Source organism: Enhydra lutris, unplaced genomic scaffold (assembly GCF_002288905.1).
Source record: "Enhydra lutris kenyoni isolate GAN:26980312 unplaced genomic scaffold, ASM228890v2 scaffoldscaffold9, whole genome shotgun sequence".
In the NCBI taxonomy this organism is placed as follows: domain Eukaryota; kingdom Metazoa; phylum Chordata; class Mammalia; order Carnivora; family Mustelidae; genus Enhydra; species Enhydra lutris.
The window spans coordinates 11,111,863-11,128,869 of NW_019154093.1; the positions used below are offsets into that span (position 1 = coordinate 11,111,863).

General features: G+C 37.9%; 1 protein-coding gene across 5 annotated transcripts; it reads left to right on the forward strand.

Moving 5' to 3' along the window:
- The first annotated feature begins 4,669 nt into the window (after positions 1-4,669).
- Positions 4,670-16,117, forward strand: LOC111143251 (zinc finger protein 684). 5 transcript variants are annotated; one of them, XM_022496869.1, is made up of 6 exons: positions 4,670-4,812; positions 5,709-5,757; positions 6,388-6,426; positions 10,357-10,483; positions 10,820-10,915; positions 14,945-16,117. In XM_022496869.1, exons 3-6 carry the CDS (start codon positions 6,412-6,414, stop codon positions 15,847-15,849), a joined length of 1,143 nt encoding a protein of 380 aa, XP_022352577.1. In that variant the 5' UTR covers positions 4,670-4,812; positions 5,709-5,757; positions 6,388-6,411; the 3' UTR covers positions 15,850-16,117. The 5 variants fall into 5 exon arrangements, with proteins under 5 accessions (XP_022352577.1, XP_022352579.1, XP_022352578.1 ...); XM_022496871.1 differs by lacking the exon at positions 5,709-5,757; XM_022496870.1 differs by lacking the exon at positions 4,670-4,812 and having other exon boundaries at positions 5,689-5,757.
- Positions 16,118-17,007: the final 890 nt, after the last annotated feature.

The following is a 17,007-nucleotide window of genomic DNA, read 5'->3' on the forward strand; positions in this document are numbered from 1 at the left end:
GTCAGGAACCTAAGTTCTTCTCTCTTGTTTCTCTAACTTCAACAGGTATCTTCCTACTTAATAGTAGGAATAAAATTTTAAAAATTACTTATTTTAGAGTGAGAGTGAGTGGGGGAGGGGCAGAGAGAGAGATAGAGAAGAAGGCTCTCCATTGAGTAGGGAGCCAGGTATAGGGATTGATCCCAGGACCCTGGGATCATGACCTGAGCCGAAGGCGGACAATCAGCTGTTGGAGCTGTCCAGGTGCCCCAACTTTACTATTGTTTTAAATTGCACTATTCAATAAGCTAGGAAGCTGAGTATCTGTTACTTATTGGTAATTTGTATTTCCTCTAAGAATTGACTGCTTATATTCGTTGCCCATTTTTAATGAGGATTTTGATCTTCTAAAATAATTCTGAAAAGCCAGCATATTGTTTAATTTCCTCTATGGTGGATTTTTCTGAATAAATAATACGTGCTCATTATAAAATACATTAAAATGAAAGGAAGAAAGTACTTCCACCAATATTTTTTCAACTATTGCTTTATTTATTGCTTCTCTGGGTTATTGCTTCTCTAGTTTCTCTTTTTGGAAACTGTTACATGTATTTCTATTATATACACTTCCTGATTCCCCTAATTTTTCTCATTATTTTATTCTCTGTCATTTTCTTTCAATACTGAGATAATTTTTGTGCTTTTCTTCGACTGCTCAACTTAGAAAGATTTCTTTGCTTAGTATTCCAGTATTTTCTTCTGGAGTGCCTGTTACGTGTAAAATTTCCTTGACTTGCCTTCTACATCTGTTATCTTCTCTCTCATATTTCACTCTTTTTGTTTTCTATCTTTACAATCTAAGACTTCTTTGACCTGGTAATCTAGTTAACTGAGATCCAAGTATTTTCCCACTCTTCTCTTCTGCTATTCAAGTAGCCATTGAAGCATTTTGTCCAGTGATTTTATTTTTCATTCCCACCCCCAATTTTGCTGTTCTCTGATTTCCCCCTCTTTCCACACAGGGAATATGTATTAGTGTAGCAAGTGTGGTAAATGCTTCAGTGAGTATTGAGCTCATTAGAAAGGTCACACAGAAACCTTAAAGTCTGATTAACATGTTGGGGATTCAAATAGGGCATAGATCTTTGCTATAATGAGAGAATTCACACAGCGAAGAAACTAGAAATATGATACATATGGTAAATGCTTCAGTTGTAACATAATTCTTCATGTTCTCCTGAGAAGAAAAAAAATTTAAAGGTGAGGGATGCAGAAAAGATTCAGTGCTAACTCAAATTTTCATATTCATCAGAGAATCCATATGGTTAGAAACCTGTGACAAGGGGCGCCTGGGTGGCTCAGTGGGTTAAGCCGCTGCCTTCGGCTCAGGTCATGATCTCAGGGTCCTGGGATCGGGTCCCGCATCGGGCTCTCTGCTCAGCAGGGAGCCTGCTTCCCTCTCTCTCTCTGCCTGCCTCTCTGTCTACTTGTGATCTCTGTCTGTCAGATAAATAGATAGAATCTTTAAAAAAAAAAAAAAGAAAGAAAAGAAACCTGTGACAAGAACCTCAGGTAGAATATAGGTTTTCAAGTTCTTCAGAGATTACATAGGGGAAAGGCCCTCCCAATGTGTGAATAGAGGTAAAGGTTTTAGTGATAACTCGAAACTTCACATCCATCAGAGTGCAGGCAAGAGAGGAACCCAATAAGTATGTTGTGCATGGTAAGAGCTTCAGCCAAAATGCAAATCTTCATATACATCAGAATCCACACTGGAGAAAAACCTTACACATGTGGTAATTGTTGTTCTAAAAGGGGAATTCATATTGATACAGGCATACCTCAAGAAACAAACAAAAAAATCTGAAACAAATAACTTTACACCTAAAGGAACTAGAAAAAGAAGAATAAGCAAAACCCAAATTTAGAAGAATAAAGGACCTAAGGGCAGAAATAAATGAAATAGAGATTAAAAAATAGCAAAGATCACTGAAATGAAAAGCTGGTTCTTTTTATATTTATATATATTTATATTTATATATTTATATAAATATTTATAAATATTTATAATAGTTATAAAATATTATAAACATAATCGATAAACCTCTATGCAGACTCATCAAGAAAAAAAAAGAGAGAGAGCCAAAACAAAACCAGAAATGAAAAAGAAGTTGTAACTGACAGTACAGAAATACAAAGGATCATAAAGGACTTACCAAGAACAATTATTGCCAACAAATTGGAAAACCTAGAAGAAATGGATAAATTCCTAGGATCATACAACTTTCCAAAACTGATTCATGGAGAAATAGAAAATCTGAATAGACAAATACAAGTGATGAAATTGAATCACTATTTTTACCGCCCACCAAAAAAACCCCAAAATTCTAGGACCAGATAGCTTCATAGGTGAAATCTACCAAACATTTAAAGAGAAGTTAGTACTTCTCCTTTTCAGATTATTCCAAAAAATTAAAGAGGAAGGAACATTTCCAAACTCACGAGGCCCACAAGTTCATGAATACATGCTCAACATCACTAATCATCAGAGAAATGCAAATCAAAACCACAATGAGATCACCTCACACCTGTGGATTAGATATTATTAAAAAAATAAATAACAAGTGTTGGCAAGAATGCAGAGAAAATGGAACCTTTATACACCATTGGTGGGAACGTAAAGTGGTGCAGCTACAATGGAAAACAGTATGGAGATTCGGCAAAAATTAAGAATAGAACTACTATGTGATCCAGCAATACTACATCTAGGTACTTATCTGAAACAAAAACCAAAAACCAAAACACAAACACCAATTTGAAGAGACATATGCACCCCAAGATTCACTGCAGCATTGTTTACAATAGCCAAGATATGGAAGCAACCTAAGTGCCCAATAGGTGAATGGATAAAGAAAATGTAGTGTGTGCATGTGTACACACACACACACACACATTCTCACACACAAGAATATAGAATATTTGTCATTAAAAAGAATGAAATCTTGCCATTTGTGACAACATGAATGGACCTAGACAGTATTATGCTAAGTTAAATCAGTCAGAGAAAGACAAATACCATATGATTTCACTTAAATGTGGAATCTGAAAAACAAAACAAAGGAGCAATCAGAACAGAAACAGATTCATAGTTATGGGAAACAAACAACACACATTCCATGACATATTTATGGAGATAAAACTATAGACGTGCTTGGTCCTCTCCCCCAACTTCAGATGCCAATCACAAGTCCAAGTTGTCACCTGTGCTTTTGACCTACTGGCTATAGATTGGAGGTTCCAACAACCCCTCCTTGGGTTTGACCAATTTGCTAGGCAGCTTATAGAACTTGGAGAAACAACTTTATTTTCTAGGTTACCAGTTTATTAGAAAAGGATATATAACTCAGGAACATCTAGATGGAAGAGATGCATAAGGCAAAGTATGGGAAAGGGGTAAAGAGCTTCCATGCCCTTTCTGGGTCATCACTCTCCCTGTACCTCCATGTGTTCACCAACCCAGAAAGTCTCTGAATTCCATCCTTTGAGTTCTTATGGAGACTTCATTACATAGGCATGAATGATTAAATTAATGGTCACTGGCAATTGATTCAACCACCAGCCTCTCTCCCCTCCTCAGAAGTACAGGAGTTGGGACAGAAAGTTCCAACCCTCTAACCATATGGATGGTTCTTCTGGTAGCCAGCTCCCATCCTTAGGTACAGTCCAAAAGCACTTCATTAATATAACAAAGAACACCATTATCATTTAGGAAATTCCAAGAGTTTTAGGAACTCTGCCAGAAATGGGGTTGAGGATTAAATATATATTTCTTATTATAGGTCACAATATCGCAAAAAAAAAATTGTGCTTTCATAGAACATACAATGAGACAAAGAGAAAGGAAAAGGAATCAAGGATGCTAAAATACAAAAAGTGTATTAGAATCAATGTAATACAGTATTCCTTTTCTCTCCTCAAACCTCCAATACATTTTCCCTATCTTCTTTTTCTACTCATCTTTAAAAAACCAAACTTCTTAAAAGTAGTCTATATTTGCTTTCTACACCTCCTCTCTTCCCATTCTTTCATCCCACTCTTATCAAATTCCTATTAAATTTAATCAAACTTCTACCACTACACCAAAATGGCATTTTTTCACAGCTTCCACAATGCTAAATCCAATGATCAATTCTTAGTTATCATCCTACTTCTCATTAGCATTTATACAGTGGATCATTCTCCACGTCTTGAAACATTTTCTTCTCTTGATTTTGCACATCCAAACTCTACTGCATTTAAGTCTGTCTCACTCATTATCTCTTAGTCTTCTTTCTTGGGTCCTCTTCATCTCCTTTGCTGGGACCTAAGCTGGCGCATTGCTAGAAGAAACTGAATTAAGGGTAGATTATTATCTTACACCGCTGATTTAGATTTTCCAGTTTTTAAAAATTCTGATGTCTTTATATTTTTTAACGAAAATGATATATACACCTCTTTTTTACAAACGGGCGCAGCTCTCAGGGATGCCACAGAGATACCAACCCAGGAATCTCCCCCAAAGAGGCAGAGGCTTCCGATGCCTTCCGGAAACGAGCTCCACAGGCCTTATGGGAAATGTAGTCCCCTATGAACAGCCTGCATCGCGGAGGGACCTGGGAACCTGGGCGTCAGTTACTTCCGCACACGCGCAGTGGGTCGCCAGCCGGTATTCCGTATCTTCCAACCTGCGCCGAATGAAGTGAGAGTGCGGCGTTCGCCCAGAGTCTCTAGGAGAGCTCTGTAACCTGATCTCTTACAAGCAAAGCTGGGAGCGTGGCGGTGAAAGGCTGGCAGGTATGACTCTGTGGAGCCTGGGGACGTAACGGACGGGCAGGACCAGTTTATTGGCTTACCCAACAGAAGATAATACTTCACAACCCCTACGTGCGGTGATTTGGTTTTTGGGTGTGTGAGTCCTGTCCGATTCTGGAGTAGTTCAGAGAGAGCAAGAGAAGGGTCTGACTACCACTCAGTGGGTTCCCAGATTCCGGGTGGGGCTGGGGCAGGCTCGGTTTGCTTTGCTGCTCTTGTAGGAGATCACTGTGTAGGAGTCTGTGCATCAGCTGTACCTTTCCTGGTTACAAGAACACCATTGGCCCTACCAGAGCCTGCAAAAGGTAATATTAAACCATTCAAAGGGATCTAGGAAGAAAACGTTTCTAGAGAAACTGCTGTGTTCTCTTTTTAGTGTATTTTCACAACAATAATCTGAAGTAAGTATTCTCTCCATTTTGCATGTGAATTAACTGAAGCTGAGAGAGGGGTTATGTTATTTGCTTTAGACTGACAGCTTAGAAAGTGGAAGAGCTGAGATTCAAACCCAGATGAGTTTTCACCAAATTTAATTCCTTCTCTTTCTCCTCCTCCTCTTCCTCCTCTTCTTCTGAGTATAGTTGACACACAGTGTTACATTAGTTTCAGATGTACAGCTTAGTGATTTGACAAGTTTATGCATTATGCCGATTTCACAAGTGTGGTTACCATTTGTACCCCTTATATGACAATTACAGTATCATTGACTGTATTCCTTATGCTGTGCTCCAAATTTTATTCTTTTTTTTTTTGCAAGATAGCATCCTGTGAAAAAAAAAACAAAGAGTTGAATTTATTCTCCTTTTGAAATATTAAAGCAGTGACTGCTGAGTAAATCTCGATTTGTAGTCTTTTTTTTTTTTTTTTTTTTTTTTAAGGGTCTCTGTTGAAACTGCACATCTTCCAGGGAAGGCTGTAAATAAAGCTGTGAGTCCCCTTTGCATATTTTAGCCTTTCTATGGCCCCATCTTTGCTGGTTGGAATTTTAAAAAACCGATACTGGGCTCATAGGAGATGGTGAATTTCCAGAGAGATCGAGAGAGAGAGAGAGAGAGGGAGAGAGAAGCTAATTTAGACTTTAAACTGAAGGGTGCTCCAGCTTAAAAAAAAAAAAATTTCCTGGGTCCAACCTTCTCAAGAAAACCCAACCCAGTTTGAGTTCTCTTATCCCAGCTTCAGAGCAGAGATTCCAGAGAGTTTTAGAGACCAGGCTTTTAGTTAGTCTTTTAATTCATTTAAATTTTTTTGGGATAAATTTTGGGAGAAAAAAAATGTCACTGATTCAAAGATTAACAACTTGCTGTTAGATCAGCAGGACAGAAATATACAACATACTTGTCTAACCTTCATATATTCATAACAGAACCACCAGTAGAGTTTGGTGCTTATAAAATATGGATTTTTTTGACATCTTCTAGAATCATTCTCCCACTGGGTGACATTTACTGAAGCTGGAATGTGAGTCCTTCTGTTCTGATAGTGCTTCTTTTCTTTTCTACATTGCTTCTTGGTTTTTTATACCTTTCTATTCTTTTTTTCCCATTTTTACATTCATAGATCTCTGTGTAAGAGCTGCAGAAAATGATCAACTTCCAGGTAAGGTACCCATTTATTCAGTCACTTAAATCTCTCAAAAATCTATATAAAAAGGAAATGTATAGACAGGGAAAATGTGGATTGACTAGATCAAGTCCAAAAAAAATTTAGAAAATTGGTAGGCTGATATCCAGGTCACAGGGTTTGCACATAGTTGGAATAAATTTGAGCTGCATATATGTACCCATTCCTTATAGCAATCATAGAAAATGGCTAGCCAGCCAGTTAAAGTATTGGTATTATCTGTGAGGATGAAGCAAAATAATTCCTCAGATAAGTAAAGATATTCCTGATTCAATTCTCTGAAAAAAAATACTGTAATGGATTTTCATAGAGATAATGTTAGAAATAACATTCACAGCAACAACCCTGTGATAAATATAACATCATATTTCCTATGACTTTCTTAGAGTGTTTCCCATAGTAAGTAGAGAACATAGTGCCAGTAAGCAGCACTATATCGAACTCAATTTGTAAGTTCAGGTATGTAGCCTTTCTAATATTCTTCTGTAACCATAAGTAAACCTTGTACCCTTTTCCAGAGTCTCCTGGTACTCCTGAGCATTTTCTCTTCCATGTGAATTTTAGAATCAACTTGTCAGACTCTACAAAGAAGTATATAAGGTGTTTTAATTGTGATTGCAGTATACTTTTACACTGATTTGTGTAGAATTCCTAACTTCAATAATGTATTCTGTGTTCAGTTTTTCTTATTCTTCTTTACATTTTTTTAAAGATTTTATTTATTTGACAGGCAGAGATCACAAGTAGGCAGAGAGGCAGGCAGAGAGAGAGAGAGGAGGAAGCAAGCCCCTGCGGAGCAGAGAGCCGGATACGGGGCTCGATCCCAGGACCCTGAGATCATGACCTGAGCTGAAGGCAGAGGCTTAACCCACTGAGCCATCCAGGCGCCCCCGCTTCTTTACATTTTTATAGGTTTATTATTATAATTCTTGTACATTTCTTGTAATGTTTATTCTTACATATGGTTTAGGTTGCTCTTGAGAATGGGATGGATCTTTTTTCATTATATTTTCTAATTGGCTATTTTGGTGTTTGGGAAATATGCATTTATCTATTTGACTTTATGTCAACTTACAGGACTCTTATTAAGTGCAAGAATTTTTTAGGTGGTTTTTAGATTTTCTAGGTAGACAGTCATTTACTCTTCAAAGGAGTTTTATGCCTTACTGGTCAATATGTATATCTTCAATTTTTTTTCTTGTCTTATTGCAATGGACAGGATTGCTAGGAACTATAATTTTCAATGTAATTAATAGCCAGTATCTTTTTTGTTCCAATTTTAATGGAATGGTTCCAGTGTTTCATTGTTTCCTCTTGTATTTTAGTAGATAGTGGGGGCTTTTTTGGTTGTTTTTAATCAAGTTAAAGACTTTTAGCTTGTTAAAATTGTTTTCACAAGTTGGAAACTTTTTCCCTTATGTGTTTTTAAAAATACCTGTTGATAAAATAATATATTTTGTCATCTTTAGTACCGCAATTTAGAGAATTTCTAATACACCTTTTAATACCAAACTGTCTATGCATTTGTAGGACAAACCCTAGCTAGTCTCCTAACTTTTTAAAGGGCCAGATAGTAAATATTTTAGTCTTGGAAACCATACAGACTCTGTGCAACTACTCAACTCTGCAGCTGAAGTAAATGAATGGGTATAAATGTTCCAATAACATTGTATTTACAAAACAGCAGGCCAATGTATGGGTTGTAGTTTGCTGACCCCTGTTCTATATGGTCTTAACTATCTTTTTGTAATATGTATGTAGCTACATGCTTTTTAAATTTCAGCTTAAGTTAGTTAACCATGATTTTGGCCTTATGGTTGAGAGGATATATTTTATCATGTAAAAGAGTCCTTATTTTCTATTTAATTATGGTCATGTGAGTCTGACATGTTAACCTTCTAACCTATATTTTTACTTTGTTGTGTCTAATATATTGTAAGATCTCTGAGACCAGTAATACCTTTAGTCTTTAGTCTTTTTTGTATCACTACTACAGTGTCTGGTAGGTCCTTATTAAACATTTTATGAGTGAGTGAATGAAGGACATCTTAGCAGTATTTTAAATAATTTTATTGAGACATAATTCAGGTATTACAGATTGACCCATTTAAAATATATACAACTCAGTGGTCTTCAGTCTTTTCACTGAAACCGTCTCCATTATCTAACTTTAGAATATTTTCATTACCTCAAAAGAAACCCCATATTAGCAGTCATTCCCCATTCCTCTCATCTCCCAGCCCTAATTTGTTTTCTGTTTCTATGGATTTGCCTTTTCTGAACATTTAATGTAGCTAAGACAATACAGTGTGTGATTTTCTTTGACTAGCTTCTTTCACCTTTTTCAAGGTCATCAATGTTACATGTATGCCAAAAATTATTGCATTATATGGATATAACTCATTTTGTTTATCCATCTATTCATCAGCTAATAGATACTTATATTGTTTTCGCTCTTGGATGAATACTTCTGTGAAGATTTGTGTATAGGTTTTTATGTGGGCATATATTTTCGGTTTTCTTGGGTATATACATAGGAGGAATTGCTGGGTCATATGGTACATTTCAAGGAACTGTAAAACTGTTTTCCATAGTTGTTGCATCATTTTACAACCCTAGTAGCAATATATGAGAGTTCCAGTTTTTCCACATCCTTGTCACTTCTTGTCATTGTCTATCTTTGATTTTAACCATCCTAGTGGGTGCAAAGTGATATCTCATTTAGTTCTTATTTGTATTTACTAATGCTGTTGATCATCTTTTCATGGCTTATGGACCATGTGTGTCTTTGGAGAAAGCCTCTCCAAATCCTTTGTCCATTTTTAAGTTGGGTTGTCTTTTTATTGTTGTGTTTTAAGAGTTCTTTTTATATTCTAGATACAAGTTTCTTATCAAGATATATGATTTGCACATATTTTATCCCATTCTGTGGGTTGTCTTTCATTTTCTTTTTTTTTTTTTTAAGATTTTATTTATTTATTTGACAGACATAGCGAGAGAAGGAACGCAAGCAGGGGGAGTGGGAGAGGGAGAAGCAAGCTTCCTGCCAAGCAGGGAGCCCAAAGCGGGACTTGATCCCAGGACCCCAGGACCATGACCTGAACTGAAGGCAGACACTTAATGACTGAACCACCCAAGCACCCCATCTTTCATTTTCTTTTTTTTTTTTTTTAAAGATTTTATTTATTTGTCAGGGACAGAGGGAGAGAGAGCGAGCGAGCACAGGCAGACAGAGAGGCAGGCAGAGGCAGAGGGAGAAGCAGGCTCCCTGCCGAGCAAGGAGCCCGATGCGGGACTCGATCCCAGGACCCTGGGATCATGACCTGAGCCGAAGGCAGCCGCTTAACCAACTGAGCCACCCAGGCGTCCCTCCATCTTTCATTTTCTTGATGGTGTCCTTTGAAGCACAGAATTTAAATTTTGATGATTTCCATTTTATCTATTTTTTTCCTGTGGTCACTTATACTTCCTGTCATATCTAAGAAACCACTGCCTAATCCAAGGTCAGAAAGATTTACTTCTATGTATTCTAAGAATTTTATAGTTTTAGCTCTTGCATTTAGGTCTCTGATCCATTTTTAGTTCATTTTTCCATATGATATAAGGTGTTTGTGTGTGTGTGAAGGGAGTCCAGCTCATTTTTTTCCATGTGGATGTTTAGCTGTCACACCACCATTTGTTAAAAAGACTATTCTTTACCTGATTGAACTGTCCTGACACTAGTGAATATTTTTAATATGATTTTTGTTTCTATCACAAAATATAATTCTGAGTCAAGCATACCGTAGTTATATTTTCTGAAAACTCAACAATGAATATGATACGATCATAAAGAGGCTGCCATGATTCTCTTGCAAGTCCCCAAATGATGCACACTTTAGTTTGAAGATGAATGTGCTGTTACAGGGATCAGTGACATTCCAGGATGTGGCTGTGGACTTCACCCCAGAGGAGTGGCAGCTGCTTGACTGTGATCAGAGAACCTTGTATTGGGATGTGATGTTGGAGAACTTTAGAAACCTCATCTCAGTGGGTAAGGACAGGGGGTGGTGACTCCTCAGTGGAACTAAGAATATACTCCTAGTGCCCTTCCTCTAGGACTTGTGGAAGCTGTGGACGTTCTGAAGCATTCCTAAGTTTGGCCCTGAACGTTAGCGGTCACAGATTCTTCATCCCCTTTGAGATGACGCATAAACAGATAGAGTGTTTATGCTTCTGGCTCCCAGGTGGAGGAGAAGGGTCTTTTCTGTTCTAAAGCCTGTCTGTCATCCTTTCCAGGCCCTGAGACTCAAGGAGGCAGCCTGAATTGTGAGGTAGTGATTTGTCTCTAGCACTTTGTCTCCAGTTCTGTGTTGTTTCCCATGAACAGGGGGCCCCGGTACCAAAACAAAAGGCATCTTCAAGGCAGAGCAAGGACAAGAGCCATGGCTGGGGGAGGGAGAGAACCCACGCTGGCGCTGTCCAGGTGAGTGAAAGAAAACCGGGCAGATGGGAGTCTTTGCAATTGAGATTCCAGTTGGTCAGTGAGGGACAGGTAGCTTGGAAGCAGCTCTTTGAGGAAGGCCTTCTTAAAAGCCACACAGCTTTGGGTCCCCTTGATATAACATCGTCAGATCCCCAGATGACACCTTGACTCCCTGTGCTCACAGAGCTGCTCCTTCTCTTTGCTCAGCTTTTGTCTGGAGGGAGGTCCCTCTCCTCTCTGCCCTGTCTCCCTGCACTGCCTGTTCCATGGAGGCCCTTGCTTTGTGCTCTTAATTCCTAAAATCTTCATTCTTTTATCGTCAACATGGGCACACATCTTTTCCATATATCTAGTTCTTACAAGGTAGTCAGATCATGTGGATTTAAAGTGTTACTCCACCAGTCACTGTCTAACCTAATTATTTTGTAGCACAACTTTATTTATAAAACAGATATAATATTAATCCTCACTTCAAGTTTCTTTTAAAGATCATATGAGTTAATCCACATAAAATCTTTCAAATAGTTGACATAGAGTATGTGTTCAGTATATGTTGGTTGTTTTTATTTCAAAACTTTTAGTAACATTATGCTCTTTCTAATTATTTCCCCTTTTCAAAAAAACCTCTTCCTTTTCTTGTAGCGTATACCCACCTGTGCATCCCACCTTGCTCATCTGCAGTCTCACTGCTAACTGGCAGTATTAACCTTGTAGTGCATTTCTCTGCTTCACCTGATAATACTGATATCGTTTGGAAATTCCCCAGCTTCCTTTGAGTTGGTTCCTCACTAATCTGTCCTCACCCTCACTTACTGCTTCTCCACCATTGCTGCTTGCCTTCTTGTCCACCTTCAGAACTTTTCTCATGGCAACTCCTTCAGAAACCGCATCCCTCTGAAGAACTAATGTGATTTTCTTTGTCCTATCTGTGGCATCTGTGTGTCTCCCAACTCCCCATTCCCATTTTCCCAACTCCCCACTTTCCCAACTCCTTGTTCCCATTTTCCCAACTCTCCATTCCAATTTTCCCAACTCCCCGTTCTCCAGCTCCCCGTTTTCCCCACCTGGCCTCCATCTCTGTTTTCTCATAGTAACCACTATGTCGTATTCTTTAGCCTTCACCTTTCTGTTTACATTGTAATAAAGGATAATGGCTGGCCTGCTGCTTGGCCATCTCCACATCACTGTAGTAAGCAACTTAGCTTTTTTCTCTCAAGAGTGTCTCCTTAAATACTATTATGACTTATTACCTGTGATTTCAATTATTAGTTCATTCAAGGCTGATTTAAAATATAATTTTCTTTTTCCACAGAGCCCATAAAAGACTTTAAATGATTGAGACACAAATTAAGTGTGTTTTTAGATCCCCTAAGACCTCAAATTTGAATGACATAGCAAATAACCTAATGAACCAAGTGAATTTGAACTCCCAATACTGTGTCTAGGCTGTTCATGATTCTATATTGCCAATTTCATCCTATTTTCTGGTTTATCTTAGATGTTCCTGCAAGATGTATCCAAATCATTACATTTTCCTTGTCACTCTCCTGACAGATAAACACAGATTATTTCTTCATAACTTTTACTGTGATATTTAAAAGGCTTTTAAGGCCCTCTTTAATGTGATCCCATTTTATTTGCCCAGAATGGTCCATCTTTTCCCTATGCCGTGACAGTTGGGCTCTTTAGTGAACTCTGTACATGATTATCTTCTGTGCTTCAGTTCTTTGGAAGCTGATGTGCTCTGCCTAAGCCCAGCATGCCAGTAAGTCTGAATTCATTTCTTCTCCTCTTTCATGGTAACTCCTGCCTAGTTGATCTCTACCTTCTTGGAACCTCCATCCTAGCTATCCTATGACTCTACCGTGAAAACTTGACATATATTCTTTTAGTTTAGTTTTGTTTTTTTTTTAACCTTATGGCTTATAAAGCATATTTTCTTATGATAATGCCCTGAAGAAAAAGTCCTGTACCATTTTTTGTTTTTACACCATTGCTGAGCACACAATGGATATTTAATGAACATTTTGTTAATTCACTGTTGTAAAGTCAGGCATTGTGGGCGGTGTTTCTTATTCTTTCAGTGAGCCTTTTTTATGTTTCCTGAGAAAGATTCAAAGAAAGCAAAAAACAAAACAAAAAACAACCCATTGCCATTTTTTTGGGTGTTTAAAAGGCAAAACAACCATATAAAACATTTTAAAGTTTTAGGAGTGTGGAATATTTGTTCAGTGCACAGTAACATTGCTGTTCTAGTTAATTGTCAGAATGAATGGTTTTGGGGAGCAGTGGTGACTATCTTGGAAATACAGAGAAAATGGAGCTTAAAGTTAAAAGTATACGAAGATTAGAGGAGTCTTTTTTTGAGATCATGGAACAATGGTTCTTCCCTAAAGAATATCTAAGGACTGGGGCCCCTGGGTGGCTCAGTGGGTTAAATCCTCTGCCTTCGGCTCAGGTCATGATCGCAGGGTCCTGGGATCGAGCCCCATGTCCGGCTCTCCGCTTGGTGGGGAGTCTGCTTCCCCCTCTCTCTCTGCCTGCCTCTCTGCCTACTTGTGATCTCTCTCTCTGTCAAATAAATAATAAAGTCTTTAAAAAAAAAAAAAGAATATCTAAGGACTAGATAAGATGAGGGGGGATGAGGAAGGGGATCTTAAGGTGGGGAAGGGACATGAGCAAAATATTGTAGTTATTTAGAGTCTAGAATTCTTAGAACAGAAGGTATTTGTTCAGGACGAGAAGAATGCATGCTTAGATACCATGAGTGAATTCATTATAATGTATAGTTTTGTTCACCAGGCTGAGTGCCTTGAATTTTTCAGTTGGTTACTGCTAGCTGAGGTAACACGGGATACTTCTTTCCATTAGTTGAAGTAGAAAGGAAAAAAGACAGAAACTCCAATCCCTATAAAGAGATGTGTACTAATGGCTATAGCCCTGTACTTGGGGCAGCTCCACAGAGAAGAATGAGGCATGAAGGAAGAATCTGGGGTGTGGTACTAACATTCCACAAGGAGGGAAACTTAGGAGTGGGAATATAACCCCTTCTCCCGAGCTTGCTTGCTTTCTTTTTTTTTTTTTAATTAAAGCAATCTCTGCACCCAGTATGGGGCTCGAACTCACAACCTTGAGATCAAGAGCCTCATGCTCTTCTGAGCCAGCAGGTGCCCCCCTTTTAATGTAGAAATGGATTGGAGATTTTAGAGTTTTGAGGATAGGAATGAAAAAAATGTGACTTCAGGATTTTAAAAAAGTGACTTCCCAGCTTTCTGGGGATTAAATTTTTAGGTAGATTGAAAGAAAATGTAAAAACAGTACTTGTCAAATACAAATATAACAAATGGTCATATATAGGGCTTTGCCCTAAAAAAAAAGAAATGCAGCCAGAATAAAAGCAGTAGCAAACAGGCAGAATCTGTGGCTGGGCTTATAAGAACATGGGAGAATACATCCCAGCTGTGGTAGCTGCAGGCCCATCTCACCTGTGATATGGATGAAGTTAGAGGACTGGACACATAAGAATGTTCCTGGAGGCAACCGCCATTGTGCCAGGTGATTAAGAGGAAAAAGAGATGTGAATGAGGGAAATGGGGAGCCCTTCCACCAGGGTAACTTAGGACTGGAGTAGTGGGGACTCTAGACCTGCCATCTCCAGATCTAGTTTTTCCTCTGATATCTTCCCTTAGCTCCCTAGTCTCTTGTTCCTTGGGTCACCTCATCCACTGGTCGTATCTCCTCAGTGGGCTCTCTTCATGTGAGGTAACCATGCCTTGATGTCTGTACCCTGTTCAATGTAATTTGTGCCTATTTCACGGTCTTTTCATAGGTCCCAAGTTAAGCCATCTGTTCTCTTTAATGTCATTCATCTGCTCCCATTTCCTCTTCAGCAGCTTTATTCTTAAAGCTCAGGAGCAAAGCAAATAGAGGATATATTTCAGAATTAGATACTGGATTTGAAATAATGTTTCTTTCTATAACTGGTATGGAAAAAATTAACTAGACATGTTTTATTGTACTCCTTTTTAGAAGCTGATTGCCTACTTGTTGATGAATCAGAGAAGCACCAGGAAAGCAAAGACAATTTTTTGAATTCAGTTTTGTTCACATTCAATAAAATTCTGACTATGGACAGACTCCATGGTTATAACATGAGCACAAGTCTTAATCCTACAAGAAAAAAATCATATAAATGTAAATTATATGGGAAGAGTTTGCAACCTACTTTAGACTTACTTAGTTACGATAGATGTTGTACTGGAAAAAACTCATATGAATGCACTGAATGTGGGAAAGCCTTCAAAAAGAAATTTCATTTCATTAGACATGAAAAAAATCATACAAGAAAAAAACCTTTTGAATGCAGTGACTGTGGGAAAGCCTATAGCAGGAAGGCGCACCTTGCAACTCATCAGAAAATCCATAACGGAGAGAGACCCTTTGTGTGCAATGATTGTGGGAAAGCATTTATGCATAAAGCACAACTGGTGGTCCATCAGAGACTCCACACAGGAGAGAAACCTTACGAATGCCATCAGTGTGGGAAGTCGTTCACTTGGAACTCCTCCTTTACCCAGCATGTGAAATCCCATACACTTGAGAACTCATTTGAATGTAAGGAATGTGGGAAAACCTTCAGGTATAGCTCATCCCTTTATAAACATTCTCGATTTCATACAGGAGAGAAACCCTACCAATGTATTGTATGTGGCAAAGCCTTTGGTAACACATCTGTGCTTGTTACACATCAAAGAATTCATACAGGAGAGAAACCATATGGGTGCATCGAATGTGGCAAAGCCTTCATCAAGAAGTCACATCTGCTTAGACATCAGATAACTCATACAGGAGAGAAGCCCTATGAATGTAACAGATGTGGGAAAGCCTTTTCCCAGAAGTCAAATCTTATCGTACATCAGAAAATTCATACATAATATTCATGTTGAATACGACAAAGCCTTAAATATTAGATAAATCTTATTAAAACAGAATTCATGGGGAGAAATCCACCAATTTGAATGGATTTGGAAGAGTAGATTCCCACAAAAAAGAATCAGTGCCATCATGTTTTAGAAGTGATAATAAAATTTTTACAGAATAAGGTCACAGAAAACATTTATAAATAACAGCGCTTAGAAAGTAAGCATAAATTAGTCAAGGAATCAGTGAAAATTATACTTATTTCTGATTTTTATTTTTATAATATTATAGAATTACACAAGTGTGAGTATAAAATGTTTATTACATTAAATTATATTAAGAGTGAGGTACCTATCATTTTTTCTTCCAGTCCTAACATGCAAGTGAAAAAAATGTGGTTTAATATGAAATACGCATTTCAGTAATACTTTTATCCATTTGCTGGCACTTTTAATGGGCAAGGCAGTGTTATTGATCTGTCTCTTTTTTAGTTATAAAACTTGTTACAGAGATGTTTTCCTATGTATGTAAACAGCAAAACAACCAATTTAAGACACGATTTGTGAGGGAAAAGCAGTTGTATTCTGTATTACAATAAGTATTCAGTTGGGGAGAATGAGTATTTAAGTTTGTAAATAAAACATTTGCACTTCAAGTATTCCTGTTCTTTTTCATTGGTGCATCTACATAAGATGTGACTGTGTCCACAGGGGCACCATCTCTATTGAATTTTAATAAGTAGGGTGTCCTGATACTTTGCAGCTTTTGGGGAGTGAGTTTTTGGGTCTATATTTGTTTTCTTGTAAGAAATTGATATAGATTTAGCTCTTAGGGGTGCCTGGAATTGTGCCTGTGACAGCATAGGGAGCATTAGTCAAGTTGAAAAGAGCAAGTTTCTCTGCTTAGGGACTTCTTTCTGGAATGTGACATTATGTAAGTTACACATATTCCCTTAAAAGGGTGAGTTTTTATTGCTAGAGTTTTTATTTAGGCTAGAGTTTTTATTGCTGTCCACAGTGTTCCTTGATAATGTCAAAAACCTTTATGTCTTCTTGAGCGGTGACAAAACAACCTGGACCTGAATTTGGAAATCAAGCCTTTTCAAGTTTAAGCTGATTTACAACTCTGCATTGTTTTTCTTCCATTAGCCATTTTTGAAGAACGTATTGTGT